Raw genomic sequence first — 19,602 nt, 5'->3', positions numbered from 1 at the left:
GGGGAGTACAGACATTCTTTACTGAAGTAGAAGTACAGATACCTTTGTTTAAAAAAAGAAAAAAAAAAGATCCAGTACAGCTACTTTGTTATTGTACAGATATGTACAATAACAAAGTAGCTGTACTTCGTTATGTCCCACCTCTGCTAGCTTTACTATTCTTGCTGTAATGTGACAGTGAAGCTAATGAAACTAGAGATTTATATGCCTTAGGTGACAACAAGGGACGAATCTTCAATCACCTCTTATAGCACATCATATCATCCTGTGCTTCCTAAATAATTTAATTTCCCCTATTTCCCTCCTCTGTCATCTCTAGTATTAGTTCATCTTGGAGAAAAAATAACTATCACTACCTACTACATCACAGAACATATTTCTAAACTTTGTTTTGCCAACATTTGACTTGCATAATGATTACAGTCATACTGGCAAGGCAATTTAGCTTGTAATTCTAGTGATATTACATAAACAGAAATTAATCTTACTCCATTGAACTTCTGTGGGGAAATAATTATATTAGATCCACTGCTGAATGTATATTTTGCTCACAAAGAAATGAACAGTCTCAAATTTTTATGGTAGTCTCATTTTAATGGAGAGACAGAACAACAACCAAAAATCCAGGAAAAACAAAAAAACAAACAAAAACATATTACATAAAAGTTATGAATTGATTTGCATGTCATTAATGAAATAAAAATCTTATCCCCTACAACCCCGCCAGAATCCCTGCTCCCACAGATTGGAATTTGACACAACCAACAAACCAATCAATCACAGAGACTCCTAATTTCAACTTGAAATGTGTATAAAGCGCACCTGTCCACAAAGTCCATTTCTTCCATTCCAACCTCTCCACCACCGTGGGCAAGACCAAAGAGCTGTCAAAGGACCTCAGGGACAAAATTCTGTAAAGATGAGTCGGCCAAAATCCCTCCCTCACATTCTCCTGCAAACTACAAGAAACATCTTACTGCCGTACTTCCCAAAAAGGGTTTCTCCACTGAAGAAAGTAATAAAGTCTCCAAATACCAAGTCATGCTTTGCATGCGGCTCAAATACTTTACATTTACTGACATGCAAATCAATTTATAAATTTTATGTAATGCTTGCTTTTATTTCTGAAAAAAAAACAAAAAACAAACAAAAAAAAAAAACAACAAGAAATAGACATTTAAATCAAGCTTTCTAAATTAGGATCCCTCCAGCTGCTTCTCAGTGATTGCATGCAGAATATTTTTTCTGTAGGGCAATAGAGACAAATAAAAAATAAAGATTCATTAGTTCTCACAATGCATATTGACTCTGCAGTGCTAACTGGAAATCATGCCCTACAGTGCATTGGATCTGCTTAAGATAGGCGCATTTCAAATTGATATAAATTGCAGCCTATTAACTTTGCCTCCAAACACAGAAGATATCATATTGCATGTACTTTATTGTCTTTTATCCTAATTTTTGATCTGGACTCAATCACTTTGACTTCTGACTGAAATGGTAATGACCAGTCCCTCACTGAGTCTCCTCACCCAAACATGACTCAGTTCAGTTAGCCTTCAAATAGTCTTGTAAGTAAAAGCCAGTTAGTGCCAAGAGTAGAAGAAAAGCTCACTGTCTGACCATCACAGAGACCTGGCATGACTTTTGCTGCCATGATGCCAGGTCTCTCTTGGAAATGAGATTTTTAATCTCAATGATTTTTTTTTTTTAACCCGGAGAAATAAAGGACTAATAATTATAAAAAAAAATGTTTTTAAAAATTACTAACAATGGTGACACAAAGGGATATTCAAGGTCATCCTTTGAAGTTCAGTTTACTACACAACTTTGGAACTTCTAAACTTGTCTGTATCTGTATCTAGTAAGAGTCTCTAAGATAGACCTCCCCATGTTAACCAAGCCTACCTTAGATATGAGCAAGAGAGAGATAGCTTAAGCCATACTGGCTTGGACATCACCTGAATTAAGAAGGAACCATCATGGACCCAGGCCCATGTGTGGTATGTACCACCAGCAGACAGAAGAAGTGACTGACATCCAGAAATCCTACCACTGACCAGACAAAGCTGGACTGAAAGTCAGCATTAATCATGGCAGGAACAAGCCGTAAGTACAAGATTCATAGAGGCAGGAGTCTACACTCGAGGCAAGACCCCAGGTGCAGGCTGCAGAAAGATGCTCCTGAGACAATTCAGCACATGACAGCCAGGTGCAAAAACGCCATAACCAAGTGGCCGGCATAATATACAGGAACATGTGTGCCGAGTATGGCCTAGAGGTCCCTAGGTCAAAATGGGTGGGTGGTTGAGCTAAGATCCTGTGTGACTTTCAGATAAAGAAAAACTGGAGATAGACATAGTAGTGATGGACAAGCAGAGGAAGACAGCCGCAGTGATAGATGTAGCTATACCGAGTGATATCAACATCAGGAAGCAAGAGAAGTACCAAAGCCTGAGAGAGGAGAAGATGTGGAGGATGAAGGCAACAGTTGTCCCAGTGGTGTTCGGAGCACTCAGTGACCCTCAAGCTAGAACAGTGGTTCCAGTAGATCACAGGATCAACATCCAAGATCTTTGTCCAAATGAGCGCAGTCGTTCTGCACAGAACCCTCAAGCTCCCAGGCCTCTGGTAGACTACCCAAGCTTGAAGGATAAAGACCACCCACAGGGGTTAGATGGGGACTTTTTATATATTATATAAAAAAATGTATAACCATATGTTGGCAAATCAAAGGTATCTAAAACAATTGTTTTATTCTCTGTTCATTAAAATACAGCTAGCATAAGGTGTTCTCTTTTAACCACCACTCAGTGTTCGCTATAATGAACCTGTGTAATATATGGTGGTGGTTTAAATGAGGCATTCAAAATGCAATTTTGTAAGACAGAGTGTGGAAAGTTATGCATGAACAAAGGCTAAACTAAGCCTTAAAAAAGAAAAAGAAAAGAAATGGGTAAATTGTCAACTTGCTAAACTTTCTGTCACTGCCTTCCCATTGTTTGGAAATGTCACAGAGTCATACTGTGAAGGTCAATAGTTTAGAGCATAGAGAAGCAGACAGATACTTCAATGTTGCTAATTATAGAGGTTTTCAAACCATAAAGTTCATCTATAAAGTTGCAAAATATTTTCAGGTACGGGGTCAAAGTAGATGCAGAGCAGAAATACCGCCTGAGAATAAAGTGGCCCATAGTAAGAGCACCTCTACTGATTGTGACACACAAGCCATGAGGACTTTTTATTGTCCAAAAGTTTGCATAAAGAGTCTGCAATCAAAAGCAATCATATATATAGAAATATAAATATATATATAGAAATATTAGAACTAAGTGCTAGAGGCTGGTTAACATACCAGAGTAAGAAAATTGAGATTTCAGCTTCTTTAAAAAAAGGACTTCGAAGTTGCTGAGTCTTACAAAATATAACTTTATAATATGAATAGCCAGTTGTTTGGACAGAAACAAGAGCCCAATGCAGCCCCATGGACAAGGATTGAGATTTTGAAAAACAAAGACAATGTGGCTGTGTTAAGAGCAGCCAGAGCTGGAAAAACAAATTCTCTGCAGGGGTCAACCAGCATATTTCTACCTCATCATGGTGGCAGGAGTGCACAAAAAGCACAAATCTCAGATGGAAGCTCAATGTCATGCAGCATTCTCATCCCTACTACACTACTAAAGACCCACAAAGACAGAGCACAGATTTTTGGTATACCAAAAGAAGCAAAAGCCTACATTCATGAGACTGCTACCCTTTCACAAGGAAGCTAATAATGGATGAATACGGGGATCTGAAGACTGTGTCTTGAAACTTGTTTTAATATTAATTAAGTTGGTTTCCAATTGTCATAGTTTGTTACATCATAACGTTTACTCTAACTCAAGTTATTAATGATGAGTGACTACTAAACAGGAACTTAGATTTTTTTGACATAGGAGGAATAAATTCAATACATTTTCAGGGGTGCCTTTGGGAACTGGATTTCGTGGAGAGTTAACAAAGAAGAGGTATACAGTTCTAGAGTTATCGGGCTTATATGGTTGATTGCGAGTCAGCTAATGTAAAGTTTTCTGATATTTCCTATGCATTTATTACTGATTACTATTAAAATGTTGAAAGTTAAACGTGTATATACACTCAAAAATAAAATTTACAATGTGCAACCTGGATATCATGTTAATGAGAAATGGAAGGACAACCTAATATATTTCCTCTATATACAGCTGTTGCTGGCTCAGAGGCATAAAAATATAGATATAAAATGGTTTCATATTGATGTATTTTAGCTTGCTAGCATTTGTAGAAAAAAGCAGAAAAAAGAAAACATTGGGGCTAATGGGAATGTCATTCAGACATCTGATGCCTGTATAAAATTTCAAGGCAATTCATCTGACAGCTGTTAAGATATTTCAGTCAGGGAAAAAGCATCAAGAATTAGCAATAACAAAACCATCAGCACTTTTCTTTCTATCATAACTGAAAAAGCCACAGCGAGACAGAGCTGGTACAAATATCTAAAAGATAAATTGATAACCTTTTAAAGCGGGATAAAAATATATATGTACTCTACTAATTTTTAAGTAAGTCTGAAACACATCCATTATTCCACAAACTCTGAACCGTCTTTTCTTTTCTTTTTTTTAAACTGTTGAGTCATCTTTTTATTACTCTTTAATCTCTTCAGTCTTTATCTACCAAAGGATCTCACCACCACCATCCTTGAAACAAACTACAGAAGGGACTTTGTTCAGTCCTTGGAGTGGGTGCACAAACAAATCTGACATCTAACCAGGCTAAACTCTTCAGGGAAACTTGGTGGCAGCCGCTTGCCATTACTCTCATGATTGGATCAATATTAATACAGCGAGTGAGTCAGAGACCTTTTTTAAAGGTGTGGAGAATGGGAGAAATAGTAAAGCAAGTCCTTCCCATTATTAGTTGTTTTTAGTGATAATTAAATGTGTCACCTTAAGAGAGCATTTAGTAACTAAATCCTCCTCCTGAATAATTGACTACATCTCCAGATACAAAAGCAACAGCTCTCCACCCATAACAGACATTAAAGCTAAAAGCATTAGATGCCTCCAGAGAGCTACTCCCACTACCAGTGCAGAGAGAAACACACAGAGAACAAAGTGTTTCCAATGTCAAACACGAAACACTCATGTTCTGTGCTGTCAGCTGTGGCTGACTGATAATACACTGAGTGCTGCTGATTTCCATATATGCACGGATATTTCATATTTGTACATTTTAACTACGAAATCAGAGAATTAAAGAACAGCGCCTGGCAGATAGCTGATGTAAAGCACTTTTGTAGTTCTATAAAGAGTTTTCCCTAAATATTTCTATAATTTTTCTATAAAATATGGACAATGTCATACACTGGTTCCATTGTGGACATTTGTCAGTCGCAGTGTAATAACCCTCTAAACCATACACTGCTTTGTCTATTTACTTGAAACTGGACCATAAATTATCATCATGCTATACTGATTAGGACCTGAATCTAGCAACTAAGACAACAAACATAAATCAAGTGATCACTATGGCCACTTTCTCAAATGTCTACACGTGTATTTATTTATCTGTTTTTGGCAATTTTAAGAGTTGCCCCCATTACCATATGGTTAGGGTGGAAGGTTTACAGCATTTCTAGAGCTTATATGAATCCTTCATATACAAGTATTTGGTCTTGTGCACTTCTTGTTGGTTATGCTCTGGGTTTCTGTGGGTAGGTTCATCTTCTGAATGCCTCCAGGATAAAATGAGGCAACTTTCTCCCTCTTCTACACAAGATGTTTGTTTCTGTGTTTCATGGTATTGCAAGCGGGATTTAAAATGTAAAAAACAGCTTGAAAACTTCACAGATGGCTTAAACTATAACTTGATGAACCTTATAATGTTGAATTTTATTCCAGCTTTAAAGATGGGGTGATGTCTTCTTCACTAACCTCAAAGTTTTAAATTAAAACCCCAGTTTCATTTTATTCATTCATTTTTCTTTTGCGTGTCTATAGGCACTCCAGTGTTTACACTGGACATTATTTACTCAATTTACTGCTGACTTGACTTGAATCCAGAAATCTGTATTTTGACTAGTGAATACATCGTAGCATGTTTAAATTCGACTTTTCATATCTTCTTTTCTAGCTGCTATGCTGTAAAGCACAACTCCATTTTTAACTGAAGGCATTTCTTTCCCATTGAAAAGCAGATTTAGCCAACGCCCTCCTTGGTTTTTTGCCAAACTGGTGACAGGTTCTGTCTTGATTTAGGTATGTGAAAGACAATGGGAGATTAATAAAGATACAGTCAATGATCTCTAGGACAAATCACCCTCCCATGTCATCCTTGTTTCCTCAGCCTTGTCCTTGTGCCAAGGCCTCTTTATGATCTACCAGCTGACTGAGAGTAAGGAAAGTGCTGAGTATCCCACTAAAGCTCTCACACACCTTAAGCTGAATTAATCTTATGTTAACATTCAGCTGACGATCTGTCTGTTTGTGTGCATACAGTAAAACACTGTCACGCCAGACACAGCAACAACTTTTGCGTTATGACTACACTCATGCAGCATTGTGTGCATCTTCAGCTGTTTGTCAGTTTGAAGCCACATTAAAGCTTGCCAGTAGACACACCCACAACTTGTTCAGTGCGTCTGTGCCTTCTTTTATGCCTCTTGTATAACATTACAATCCCATAAAACTGACAACCACCACCACACTCAACGTGTTTCATTATGTGCCAGCAGGGCAATATACTGTACCGAAGGGAACTGTTGTTTTCCAGAAACAAAGACGTTAATGAGCTATAATGCACTTCATGTTCCTGAGGAATAGCAAAAAAAAAAAAAACTGGCACAAGAAAGAACTTTAATATGGGACCACAGTAACAGCACCTCTGCAGAGGTCAGTGCCTCACTCTGGTGTGTTGAGAAACAATAATGTACGAAGGCTTACCTTGTGTGACACGTGAGATCCCACGTGGAGAATTCATGGTCATCGAGGTTAGTGACTACCTTGGCTGCCCTTGGCCAGACGGCGTGACGTTTGATAGGAACCAGCTCTTGACCGATCTCCCGTGTGGGGTCACGACTGCAGCAGGCACCCATCCTTCGACAGCAAAACACTTCTTTGTTTAATGACTAGGTGGTTCAACTCTTACTGGTATCTCCTACGGGTTCCTGATTTGCTTCCCACCATGCCAGCTGTAAGCATCTTACTCCTATTGTCCTGTCCAGTGTCACCAGTCCTCTCTCTGTCCACTCCCCATTTCTGACCACCCTAGTACGCGTCAGATGATTTCTCTCTCCAGGCTACATTACAAATGTTTTGGTGGCCTGCCCCAGGCAACTTTGCCCTCCTCCTTATTCTGACAGAAGTGTTACTGTCTCCCACAGCTAGCCAGACTTTAAGGGCCACAACATTGTATCAAGCATCTTGTTGTTACTCTCTCTCACTGTTTCCATCTGAGGCCTTCAATCCCTCCTTTGTGTCTGTCCTCGTTTGCTCAGTGAGGAACACAGATGGGCGCCCCACACTTTCCAGTCCCGAGCTTTGTTTTTTCTTCATAGACAACAGTCATGTAGAAAAGAGTGAGACAAGTCAGTCCTACGCTGCAGCGATGTGTGGGCTTCTCATGCGGAGAAATTCAACAGTTGCAATAAGATTTGGCTCCATGTTTCCATTTGTAGGCTCTACATTTCATGCATTTTTTTCCCATGTCTGAAGTTTATTATAGCACAATCTTCTGTAGACCTTTAGAGAAAATAAAAACAGACTCTTTCTAGTCTGTGTTGAGTACAAGGTATTAGAATTCTGCCTTTTTTTAAAAACAACAACACATCTTTCTTGTCCTTTATTGGCCACTTTCAGACTCTAAAAGCTGAGGATCTTTTGCCGTTTCTTTTTATGGACAATAGATCTGCTTTGCTATGCCATTGAGTGCCAAAATATATATATTGCTACATATTTGTAGCAATTCATCAAACAGCTGTTAAACAACCACAAAATACTCTTTGTGCAGTCAATTCCCCTCTCTTCCACAACTTCTTAAAATACATGTCTGTCCTTCAAACTCATCCTCCCTCCTACAAACACCCCAACAACATCCTTTTTAGTGTTGTAACAACAAATACCTTTCCTAGTTAACTGGGTTTATTTACTCAAAGATAATGGACATTATTGTTTATTAAATTATGACAAAAAAATAAATAAAATATTTCTATCAAATACAGCAACAATGCCTTTTACTTGGATCACTGCCGTGCAAATCAATACACATGCGAGTAAATAAGGGAAGTTACTCGCATGTGTAAGAGAAGCAAATACAGTCAAGACATAAAAATTATTGTTGCTTTTTGGTTTCCTCACCTAGAATCACCTGCCTAAGAGAGATCATGTTGACTTGTTGTTCACTGCCATGACTGCGTTATCTATCGTTCGTCATAGTGTGGCTTGCTAGTGTTCCACACCTGCTATTTTCAGGAGCAGGCAAAACAGAAAAATTAAATGGGGGGGGGGTCAAAGGATGCAGAAAAAAATACAAGGGAAAAGAAGGGAAAAATCAATGTTACGCAAAGCCAAGGTGACTTTAATTTATGAAGATCCTGGGATTAGGAGAGGTTCCAACAATCATTCAAGGCCACAGGCCCAAGAACACTTCACTGATGTAAACAATAATTAGCACATCTTAAAATTCAGGTAGTGTAAAATCAAAGGATTTATTTCATGAAGTCTACTATTGGCAAAGCAGCTCTGTAACAGAAAAAGCCAAGGCTGATGTACTACACAGCCAAAGGAAAGTAACCAAATCAAAGACCCTGTCTTTTTAAGTTGCTTTTTAAACTAACGCAACCTGATACAAAGCAAACCATATACTTTGTATAGAAGATGGGTGTAGCCTCCAGACATGAAAAATTATGCCCTGATGCTGCATTCTTCTTAGAGTCTGCAAAGTATAACAGCAAAAAGATTGTGTATAGAAAATGATCAATACACAAACTAGCATATGACCTCAATTTATAGTTTTATACTGACTGCTAAAATACTGACTTTAGCATAACTTGTTGTTCATTCTATAAATTACAGTCTCATTTAGACAAAGCATAGTATGTTTAAGGGTATTGGTATTGAATGGTTGATTTCATAGACTGAGCCACCCCTCGAACAAAGATCATGATGGCATGTTTGTTGTGGTATTTCCCCTCTTTGTTGTGATCACTGTTGGAGTTGTTACTTTAAAACATCATTATTACAGATATTACACAGAACACCTTTCTTAAAAGTAATGCAGTACATTACTTCATTACTCGAAATGAAGTAATGTAAAGGAAAAAGGGTTCTTGGCTAGCTTAGCGTTAGCATGCTGCCTGTACAGATGCTTGCAAAGAACCGAAGCTGTGTTACCAGAATAATGCAGTCGTTTGTTTTCTGGATGCAATTTGCACTTTACCATTTATCTCATCCTTTTATGCAATAAAAATAAACGTCCATATCCATGCCACAGACTCCGTCGCCATTTCCCTCCTCTGACACGTCAACTGAAATTAGCTGACTGCAGCGCAAACGCAAGAAGCTGGATCGATGCGCAGGCAGACTAACAATTCAAACAAACTAGACTACCAGACACCAGTTTTCTACAAGAACCGGTTCTGGAGTCCCATCCCTACTGTTAACAGTGTTAAAGTTTATTTTCCAAGCTCAAATAAAAATTTAGATTGACTGTGCAAAAGGGGAAGCAGCAAGAGGTTAATGTTTTCTGATATGAAAAATAGCTGTTGAGTACAGTGGCGGGACATGACAGACATAACTGCACTCTCATCTTTCAACATGCAGGAAATCAGATGTGGCTGACATTTCAATAGATGGTATGTGAGTTTATGAATGTTTAAATGGTTCTTTTTTTGTATTTCCTTTTCATAATAGAAAAAAAAAACTCATTTTGAACTTTGTACCCCTACAAACTGATTAAGACAAATGAAAAAGGCACCAGTCAAAAGTCAAGTGTGTTCAGAACATTCTGGACTTTGTAAATGATCACAACAGGACACTTTGTCATTAAGAGTTCAGAAAAGATCTGCAATTACCAAAAGTATTATAATGTGTAGTCATGTTTTGGATCGCAATCCCTTTTAAAATGGAGGACCATTTGGAGCAGTCATTTTAAAATTGTTCACATGCACATAATCATTTTACGGCTGTAAGCCTCTTAATCATTTTAATAACTTTTTTGGGTGCCTGTGGCTATTTATCCAATACCAGACCCCTTTCTCTGTTTGTCAGCATATGTATGAATTGAAAAGCACACAAAAAGCTGCACAGAAATTTTATGTGCAACTTGTCATCCTGCTTTGTTTTTACATCTTATCCATCATATTCCCATTAAATGTCACAATAAAGCACATATCAGCCTGCCAGATCAGTGCTGTACTCAGATTCTCTGTAAGAGTCTGTGGATTAATACCACAGCCTCAGGGCAAGGTTAAATATTCAAGAGATCCATTTTCAGACCAACTCCAAAGATGGTGTTAAACACACACACACACACACACACACACACACACACACACACGACCCTAAAGACTAAGGTCTTTCCCAAAGAGAAAGACAAAAGAAGAGGAAAAGAAGAGAAGAGTCCCTTAAGAATACTGAAGGTGCACTGTCAGGAAAACTACTCCTTGAAGAAAGTGCCAGTATGTGGATTGTGGAGTCTGTTTGACACAACAATGAGTTGAGGAAACGCATAAATTATAGTTAAGAGCAAAAACCTGAAATGCTGTGAGTTTGATGAGGGCCTATCACTGCCACATTTAAAGCCCAGTAATTTACATATTGGGTTTCACTTGTTTAATCCACACTAAAATCCAGTGGGTAAAAAACAGTGAGCTGGGCAGTTATCCCTCTAATCTCTATAATCTATATAAAGCAGCACATACATGTCTCTTTTCTGTAGATGCTGTACTATTCTCATGATTTAAAGCTCATTAGATACAAAGGAAATAAATCAGTTTTCATATATGTTCATCCATACACATAAGATAACAACCTTTTACAAAGGTATTTAAAATAAGTTTTAGGTATGGTTTGATACAAAGGAATTTATTCATAATGTGAAAATGTAATTCCAGAAGAAACTGCAGAGAAACATGTGTACCATGCAAATTAAAGGTCACAAATATCTGTTAAATTTTGATGTGCTATTGTCTTTATTCAGTATTGCACAAAGTAATATGTCAATCTCATCTTTGCAGGTCATGTACACTTAACATCCTGTAACACCGACATTTGAAAACAGTGCTTTGTGAGTGCAAAGACATAAACACTTTTATCAAAGTGCAGGTTGCAATAAGTATAAAATGAGTCTAAAAGGATCAAAGAAGTCTTTCAAGTTGGTCAGAGTTAAGAGTTTCTCCAGTATTACGAACCAGTGAAAGAATGTGATTAAGCACACAAACACACAGAGAGCTTTTTTTCAAATCATTAGCCAGTGGAGATGCTGTCTGAATCTCTGTGGGTTTTCAGGATGAATAAAGTGAGTCAGATATAAACACTGACTCATCTTGTGTCTTTTCATTGATACCTCCATCTGCAGTTCAAAGTTTTAAATCTCATTTTTTGATCTTACTTTTTTTTTGATCAGAAACGTCTTTATTTTAACTTAAGCTTTCATTACCAAATTACTTCAAATAACTAAATTGGAATCATTTGAGAAACATTATTTAGACGGGTGCATTTTTCCACCCACAGTCCCTAAAACCTTGGTTGAAGGAAGAATTTAAGGGAATGGCTCATCGTTTTTTTTGGGCGCATTAGCTAAAAATGTCCAAAATGAAATCAGGCGTAATTGTCAAAACCTGGTGCAATATTAGCAATACTGAATAAGTGATGACTGGATGCTTGACTCATCCAATTTATATAGAATTCGTACAACAATACCAGAAAAGTATTTTCATTAGGTGGACTTCTGTGAAGACTTGCTTATCAGAACATTTACTTTTTTATACTATAGTCATGACAAAAAGCAGTGTATTAGATCCCTTGGCAAGGCTTTCAGGACTGAAATAACTCTTCACAATTCTCACATTGATAACAAAGAGTGGTGAGCAACTGAAGGTAAGAGAAACAGAGAATAGGTAAGACACTGACCAAAATCAGCTACTGAAACATCTACTAAGCTACTGCTTTTCACATACCGTGTATGTGAAAAGCCTGGGGGAAACCGTGAAAGAAAAGGAAAAGGTAATAGAAGCAGCCTGAGCAGATGCCATCTCATGGGAAGGCTTCTAAATTCTGATGAAAATGCACTCATCTTGTTTCCAAAGTCATTCACTACAAACATCCTCATCCTATAAAAATCTCTCCCACCTTATGAGGCGAGCAAACATCAAATATTTGCTCCACTCCAGAGCCAACATTCTTGCACAGGGAGATTTGGGATTTTTTAATGCATAAAAAAAAGAGCATGGTCAAAATGAACTAGGTGCTGCTTAAAACTGTCATATACATAAAACTGGCATTGTTCTAGTCAAATACCAAAGAAAAAACACTGTGACCTCTACAGCTTTTAGCTATTTAGAAGCAAATAAGCTAAAGCCCAGAGCAGGTGAGAGGATTATTTACCTTTCGACACCTTGGGAAGTTACTAATTTACATTAAGTCTATATTAGGTGTGTTAGATGACAGTCTGAGAGGCAAAGGCATGTCAGAAAACCAATATAATCCTGGCACATGTTAAGAAATAGTCCTTTGTAGAGAAGCAGGTGTTAGAAGTAAATATCTATAGGGAATGCTATTAAGAACAGAAAGAAAGCCAGTGAAGACCACATTAGATATAAATGTTGTCCTTGGGCTGACATTTGCATGAAATAATCTTTAACTTTCCTGCTGTTCTAGGAAGAAAAGCAGAAATCGCTCAGCACTCTCAACCAATGAAAACAATAAAATTAAAAACAAAATCTGCTGTTGTCAAAGCTTTCTCTTCCAGGCTTTATTTGTCTGCCAGAGAACTGTTGATTCTTTGGTTTAGCCAGGGCTCCACAGGAAAACAAAGCCTCTTTTTCACTTAAGAACAAAAGGGCTCTAGATGGCGAGCACAAACCAGCCCTATGTTCTTCAGTTTTATTAAAAACTCGAAAAAGATTTTCCATCAAAATGAGGAAAAGCATGCTTTTCCTGTGTATTACTACCCGTTTCAAGTCACATCAAAACGGTCTTTCATGCGGATTCAGATTTAATACAGCAAAGCCTTCTCTGTACATAACACCTATATTTAGGTCCATTCAGCTTCGTGTTCACCTAGGGTGCAAGCACTCATCAGAAACCCAGGGTCTGAGAAATGAAAAACACTTGTTAATACATCATCCAGCTTACATCCATAATACACCATCTTTCCAGGCAAAAATACCTTTTTTGCTGTGACTCATTACTAATCTTGTCATTGCGTCCTGTTCATTGTTTGCTTGATAATAATTCAAGGCTATTTTACAATGCAGAGAGAGAGTAGGAGCACTGTATTCTCTTAATGGAAATGCTCTTTTTCCCTTTTTCCATCAAGACTACAGTCATGCTGGGTGGGTTGAAGGTCTGAATGTGTGACACTGATAAAAACTGGAACCCACACACTGCTGACAAAAAAAAAAAAAGAAGCATACCTGTTCAGCAAACCGTTTGAAGGTTTAACAAAGTCAACATTACAGGACAAAAACTACTCAGCAGCAGTGCCGATGCTATCTACAGCCAATGTAACTCGGAGCCTTAAAGTGTTTAAGTCTTGCAAGGCCATCCATACTCCCGACATTATTGTAAGCTGCTTTGAGAGAAGCCTCTTTGTCACGGCTTCGTGATACTATCATTGTGCTTACCCCGCCAATCACGCCAAATTCAAATGACAGAGGAACCAAACACAATTTTGAAGATCATCATCTCATCACAACCTGCATCCTTAGTTTTTCAGTGTCAGTGTCACGGTCGTTCAGGCAAAGCTCGAGTGTTTATATTTGTAGCAGATTTTACAGATTTTACATATCAAAATATCGTTATATCTAAATAACGATAATAAATCGTCTGGTCCTTAGCAGGTCTAGAAATTAAGTAAATACAATCTCAGATGAACAACAACAAGATGACATATTATACCAGGTCATCATTTCGAAACTGAGCAAAGATGCAGAAGCAGTATGTGAAAAACTAAGTCCACATTTACTGCTTCCATGAGAATTAAGAGAGAAAGTGGGAGCCAGGTGCTGCTAATACAAATGTACTCAATAACTGACAAAGTGTACCTACCCCTATAAAAGCAGAGGTGTTGGCAGCAATCAGGAAACATTCAGGTATCCAGGAGGTAATCAATGATCTTAGAGAAGGAATTGTTGGTTCCTATCAATGTAAGAAGTGTTATAAGCCCACTTCCAAACAATATCAATCTATGGTCAGATTATTCACAAACAAGGAAACATTTAACACAGCTGCCAGTCTTCCCAAGGTGGATTTACCCCAGAATCTGATTTTGCAAACCTGAATGAACTGAAGCAACTCTGTAGAGTGGGCCACAGTTCCTCCAAAATGATGTGCGAGACTAAAAGTTATACAGAATCATTCAAATTATTGCTTCTGAAGATGGGTCTACAAGCTACGGTATCATGGGGTATACTTAGTTTCTTCGCATACTGTTTCAGCATTTTAGCTTTGTACTTCCTAGATAAATAAAGAAATGGTAAAACCTGTTGTGTTTTGTTCTGTCTGAAGTTATATTCAAGTCATTTAAGGAGCTCCTAAGGACCACATGATTTATTATGAAGCACTGATGGGTAAAACTTTTTTTTTTTAAACCATGACTGCAAACTTTACATCTAAGAATCCTAAAACATTTGGTATTTTTGTTTGATAGAGAAAAAAAAACACATAAAACATTAACAAGTTGGAAAAAAGCTACTTCCAGATAAAGTAATATCCAGGATAATGGCAAAAGACAAGACTGAAGCCTGCAGGACTGGGCTAGCTGATCTACCCAACAGGAATCTGACATCTCTCAGATCTGCTCACTTACTTCTTTGTTTCACTGTGTGTGTATGGCATTGGTTTCAGTTTTCCTCACTGCCCCCTGCCTTCTTTCAATCCCCTCCAGTGAAGCTATAGTCATGCAGCCTTTCCTGCAAGAATTTTATCCCTTCTTGGGCCAGACTGGCAATGCTCCCCACCTCCCTGTACCAGGAGCCCCCTGCTGGGTGTAGCTGCAGAATAAGGGGGAAGAAAATCTGTTTTTAGGCCCTTCGGGGGAAGACAGAATCAGACATCATGTCTGTGTGCATGCACATAGCTATGAGGGCGAAAAATCACAAAACGGGTACAACCAGGGAACTATTTCAAACATGCTTAAACAAACAGCCTCGGGACAACTTCTGAAGAGAGGTTACGTGAGAGGGTCTTGTCTGCAGCAGAGGAACTCGTCAAACAAACCCAAGTCATACTTACATCCCCCTTGTCCAGGGGAGAGTATAAGAGAGGATTATTAAAGCAAGTCCAGGCAAAGAACAACTGTATCCGAGTTTGGGGACAGACGGAAATGAAGTAACCAAGCAAACAGCCAGGGGCAGACAAACGATCTGGCTCTTGATTGTTGTCTACAGTGAGCTCATCAACAGTTCTGGGAGCCGCACAGATATGTTGAAGACAATCACGTTCTTGTGTCGCTGTGACAAAAAAATTAAACATTTTCACCTGTGACTATGCTCACACTGTGACTCCAGTCACCAAGCTAGACACAGGTTATGCACATAGACAACAATGAATGAAAAAGAACTGGTTTATAAGAGGTTACAGAGTACACTTTCACGCAGTCTCTCCAAAGAGAGAATTCATAGCACTGCATTTGGTTAAAACTGTCAGAAATATCTAAATAATGCAGGAACAGAGCTGGAAAAAGATGTTCAAACCCTGCCCGTTTCCTCACCTCCACAAATCTGCAAGCAGACTTGAGATTACATGTGATACAATCAACTGGTCGGTACATCCAGTCCACCTTAAAACAGGACATCAATAATAGGTGCTGTAATGGGGAAAGGAATAAAATTGAGCTGTTTTTCTTAAAAACACGCTGTTAGCAGTGTCACGGAGTGGCCAAACAAAATCCGCACAGATACACAGAGGGAGCTGCATCGTCCTTTTTGCGAGTAATAAAAACATGAAAAGCATTTTTCCAGATAGATGAGGCTCCAACAATGGAGTCCTGGGGGGCTGTTACATAAATTCGGCCTCTAGATAAATAGTATGGCTTTGACGTGGAAAGGATATTAGATGTCAAGAGTGTTATTAATTCACCATGGGTTTTTTTCTGTTCAAAAAAATATCAGCCATAAGCCAATTAAAACAAGGACAAACTAAAATGTTTGTTCCTGTTCCAGACGTATCTCTATCATCTTAAGAATACCTGAAATACCTGAAGCTTGACCCCCCCAAAGACTCAGGAATGTGCTTATTGTTATTTCACTTGAATGCTTGAGCGTCACTGAAGAATGATGTGCATGTAATGCTATAAATTACTATTTCTACTGCGGTTAACCTAAAGAGCTGAAAGCATCGTATCTACTTTGAATCCCAATCGAGGTATAATGAGTTTTAAAAAAGACATTACAGATACATGTTCACATAGTTTTCAGCAAAGCAGGAGGCTTCTTGTTTTCAAGAGTTAAAATCTGGTTGTTGTTTTTTTAATCCACATTTGCATTTGCATATTTTTCCAGGTATGTTTAAAATTGTATTTTCTTTCATTTTTATGAGTTATCTTTATCTAAAGAAAATTTGTTTTAACTGAAACAATGTAACAAATACTTTTTCATAGGACTGTATGTACTACAATTTATATATTTATATCCAATTCCAAGCTGGACTGGAGAACGTTCTGGAACCTGTCCAGAAACTAAATAGCTGGAGTTCGACTTGTCAAAGGTTTGCAAATAATTGCTGTTTAATAGATAAATACAGATAGACTGCCAACAGGTTGCCATCAGTCTGAATGAATCAAACGTCAGAGGGATGTGTACTCCTTAAGATATTGCAAGCTTTGACACTTTACACTGGCTAAGTCTATTTTTGTCTTTTAGGTTGCTGTTTAGTTTGGGGATTGTTTTTTTTTTTATCATCTCTGATCCAATCCCAATTGCATTGTGCTCTGTATAATGACACTAAAGATCATGCACTCTTTAACCATCAAACAGGTCAAATCCCCACTACAACAGAAAAATGAACTAGCATTTCTACAAACGCACAGTCGCACTAAGCCCAGAGACACCCTCCTATTTTTTGTGTTTTGTTTTGTGATGACGGACCAGTGAAGCCACTCCCCACATTCATTTCAGAGAGTTCAGAGATGCGAGTGTGAACATGTATATGTGCACAGGAGAGCATGCGACCGCATGAGTCCCACGTCCCAAGTGTAAGTTATACGTGGCATCTTCATCAGGCTCGCAGAGAGCTTTACTACAAGGACGTCTAGTATGAAACGAACTGTTGAGACAGAGATGGCTCCTCAAGAATATGTGGCGCAATGCGAGGGTGCATCACAATCAAGACGACGCAAAGCATCAAGGCTGTGGTGGTGGTGGTGGTTGCACCACATACTTTGAAGCCATATGCATCTCAAACAAAGCAACTGCCTGCCAACAGGTTGATGGCCAATTACATCACGGATTGAGCGCTATGCCAAGCTAAATCAAAGTGTTGCAAAAATAAAAGGTTTTATTAAAAAAAAAAAAAAAAACATACACGAGACTAGATATTTTTAAAAAGACAGTAACTGCAGATTTTATGTATTTTCAATATCCCCATTCAGGATTATTTTTAGACAATCCCAACAAAAATGTATATCCCCGGTCACGGCTTACAAGATTTTTAATTACCCCACAAATAGTGATCTGCAATGAAGCAGACAGTATTTAAACATAAGCCAAAAAAAAAAAAGAAAAAAAAAGAGCTTCCACACAAAGAAAACCATAAAGTGCAACATAACCAATCGTTTCTCTCTGTTATCTGCAATGCCACTTAATTCTCTCAGCACAGAGAAAATGTAAAGCACTAAATCTGCCTGAGGGCGTTTTAAGGACATTTCAGGACCTTAAAAACACTGATTACTGAACAACTGAGTGGCCCATGAGCGCTCTAACAGGTGTTAACCTTCCTTCCTACAGAAGCTTATGTAAATACCTACACAGAGGAAAAAAACATGAATGCTAAACTAGGTTTCCAAAGATATAAACAATCAGTAATAAATGGTGGTTAGCCATTCAACAGACTGGAGACCTCTTTAGGGTTACCCCTGCTCTCTTTATGGCAGCTGGGATAGGCTCCCACCCCGCATGACCCTGAATTGAATAAGTGAAGGAAAAGGGATGGCTGGATGGATAAATAAAACATTTTTATTGTTTTGCTTTTGCACCAACCCTCTACATGTCCTCCTTTGCTCCATCTATGAATCTTCTCTGTGGTCTTCCTCTTTTCCTCCTGCATGACAGCTCCATATTTCACATCATATATCCAATATTTGCACTCTCTCCTCTGCACATGTCCAAACCATCTTTGTCTTGCCTCTCTAACTTTATCTTCAAATTACGCAATCTCACACTCAGTGCATACAATAACTCTGTCTACTGCTAAAATTCCAGCTAGTTCCAGCTGTTTATTGAATTCCCTCCTGACTTTCAATCCTCTCAAAGTTGGTAGGCAAAAAAAGCCTTTACATGACGATTTGTCCAGTCCTTGTAGGTCTCAGCGTGTCTTCACATTTGCAATCTGAAGTCTCACGTTTTGAACGAAACCCAGAGTGAAATTCCGAGTCAATACCACCAAAGTCCCAAACTTTTCTGTTCAGGCACTAAACAAGTGTTTTTCCTTCTCTGTCTGCTGGATTACACTGCCAAACACACAAAACTATTCTGCTCAACCGATCTGGACTCTTTACAACAAAGATATGGTCTGAATTTCCAAACTCTTTTTATGACTCTTTTTTTCATAAAAAGATCTTTTTAAAGTTTAAAGTCGCCAAATAACTGCATCTTAAAGTTTTACCTCACTGAGAGGACAAAGGAGGGTCAAAGAGCATTTTTTTTTCTAGTGAGAATTTTGCTTTCATTTCATACATCACTGAAGATGCAGAGATAAGCTCCTGCATCAGGGATAACGAGGCAGAACACAACACAGCCCCAAGACATTCATCTTTTTCACTTATCAGATATCAACTAAAAAAACAAAACAAAAAACCAGTGAGCATCTTTTGTGAGGTTTTGTAAAACAGTTTCATTGTTGTTTTCACTGCAGTCAATTTTTGGCACTTTTCTATAAGGATACAATTACGCAGGACAGTAAAGAAATAATGTTTAGCAGCTAATGCACTGAGTTTATATTCACACTCCCACCATAATTCACACATTTATTGATTAAGATCATGCTGATATTTACGGTGTTTATCAATTTAGAAACACCTTTCAGTATTACTGTGCAATTTATCAGCATATGACAATAAACTTTAATCTCCTTCAAGCAGTTTCAGCAAAAACTCAAAAGTGTAACCAAGTAGATCAGTATTCCTGGGAATTTTGAATATATA

General features: G+C 38.1%; 1 protein-coding gene across 7 annotated transcripts in view; it reads right to left on the bottom strand.

Annotated features, from left to right (window-relative positions):
- Positions 1 to 19,602, bottom strand: part of LOC102214496 (pleckstrin homology domain-containing family A member 7-like) — a 143,403-nt gene that overhangs the window by 119,940 nt on the left and 3,861 nt on the right. The window contains exon 1 of one of the 7 annotated variants that reach the window (XM_013910436.1): positions 6,966 to 7,303. The exons of the other annotated variants lie outside the window; for them this stretch is intronic. Coding sequence (XP_013765890.1) covers positions 6,966 to 7,117 — 152 coding nt within the window. The 5' untranslated portion in view covers positions 7,118 to 7,303. Of the gene's footprint in view, positions 1 to 6,965; positions 7,304 to 19,602 lie in introns of those variants that run through there. 7 annotated transcript variants of the gene reach the window in all.

This window comes from Pundamilia nyererei, unplaced genomic scaffold (genome assembly GCF_000239375.1).
Source record: "Pundamilia nyererei isolate P.nyererei 1_Seehausen unplaced genomic scaffold, PunNye1.0 scaffold00043, whole genome shotgun sequence".
In the NCBI taxonomy this organism is placed as follows: Eukaryota; Metazoa; Chordata; class Actinopteri; order Cichliformes; family Cichlidae; genus Pundamilia; species Pundamilia nyererei.
This window is presented reverse-complemented; position numbering and strand designations above follow the sequence as displayed.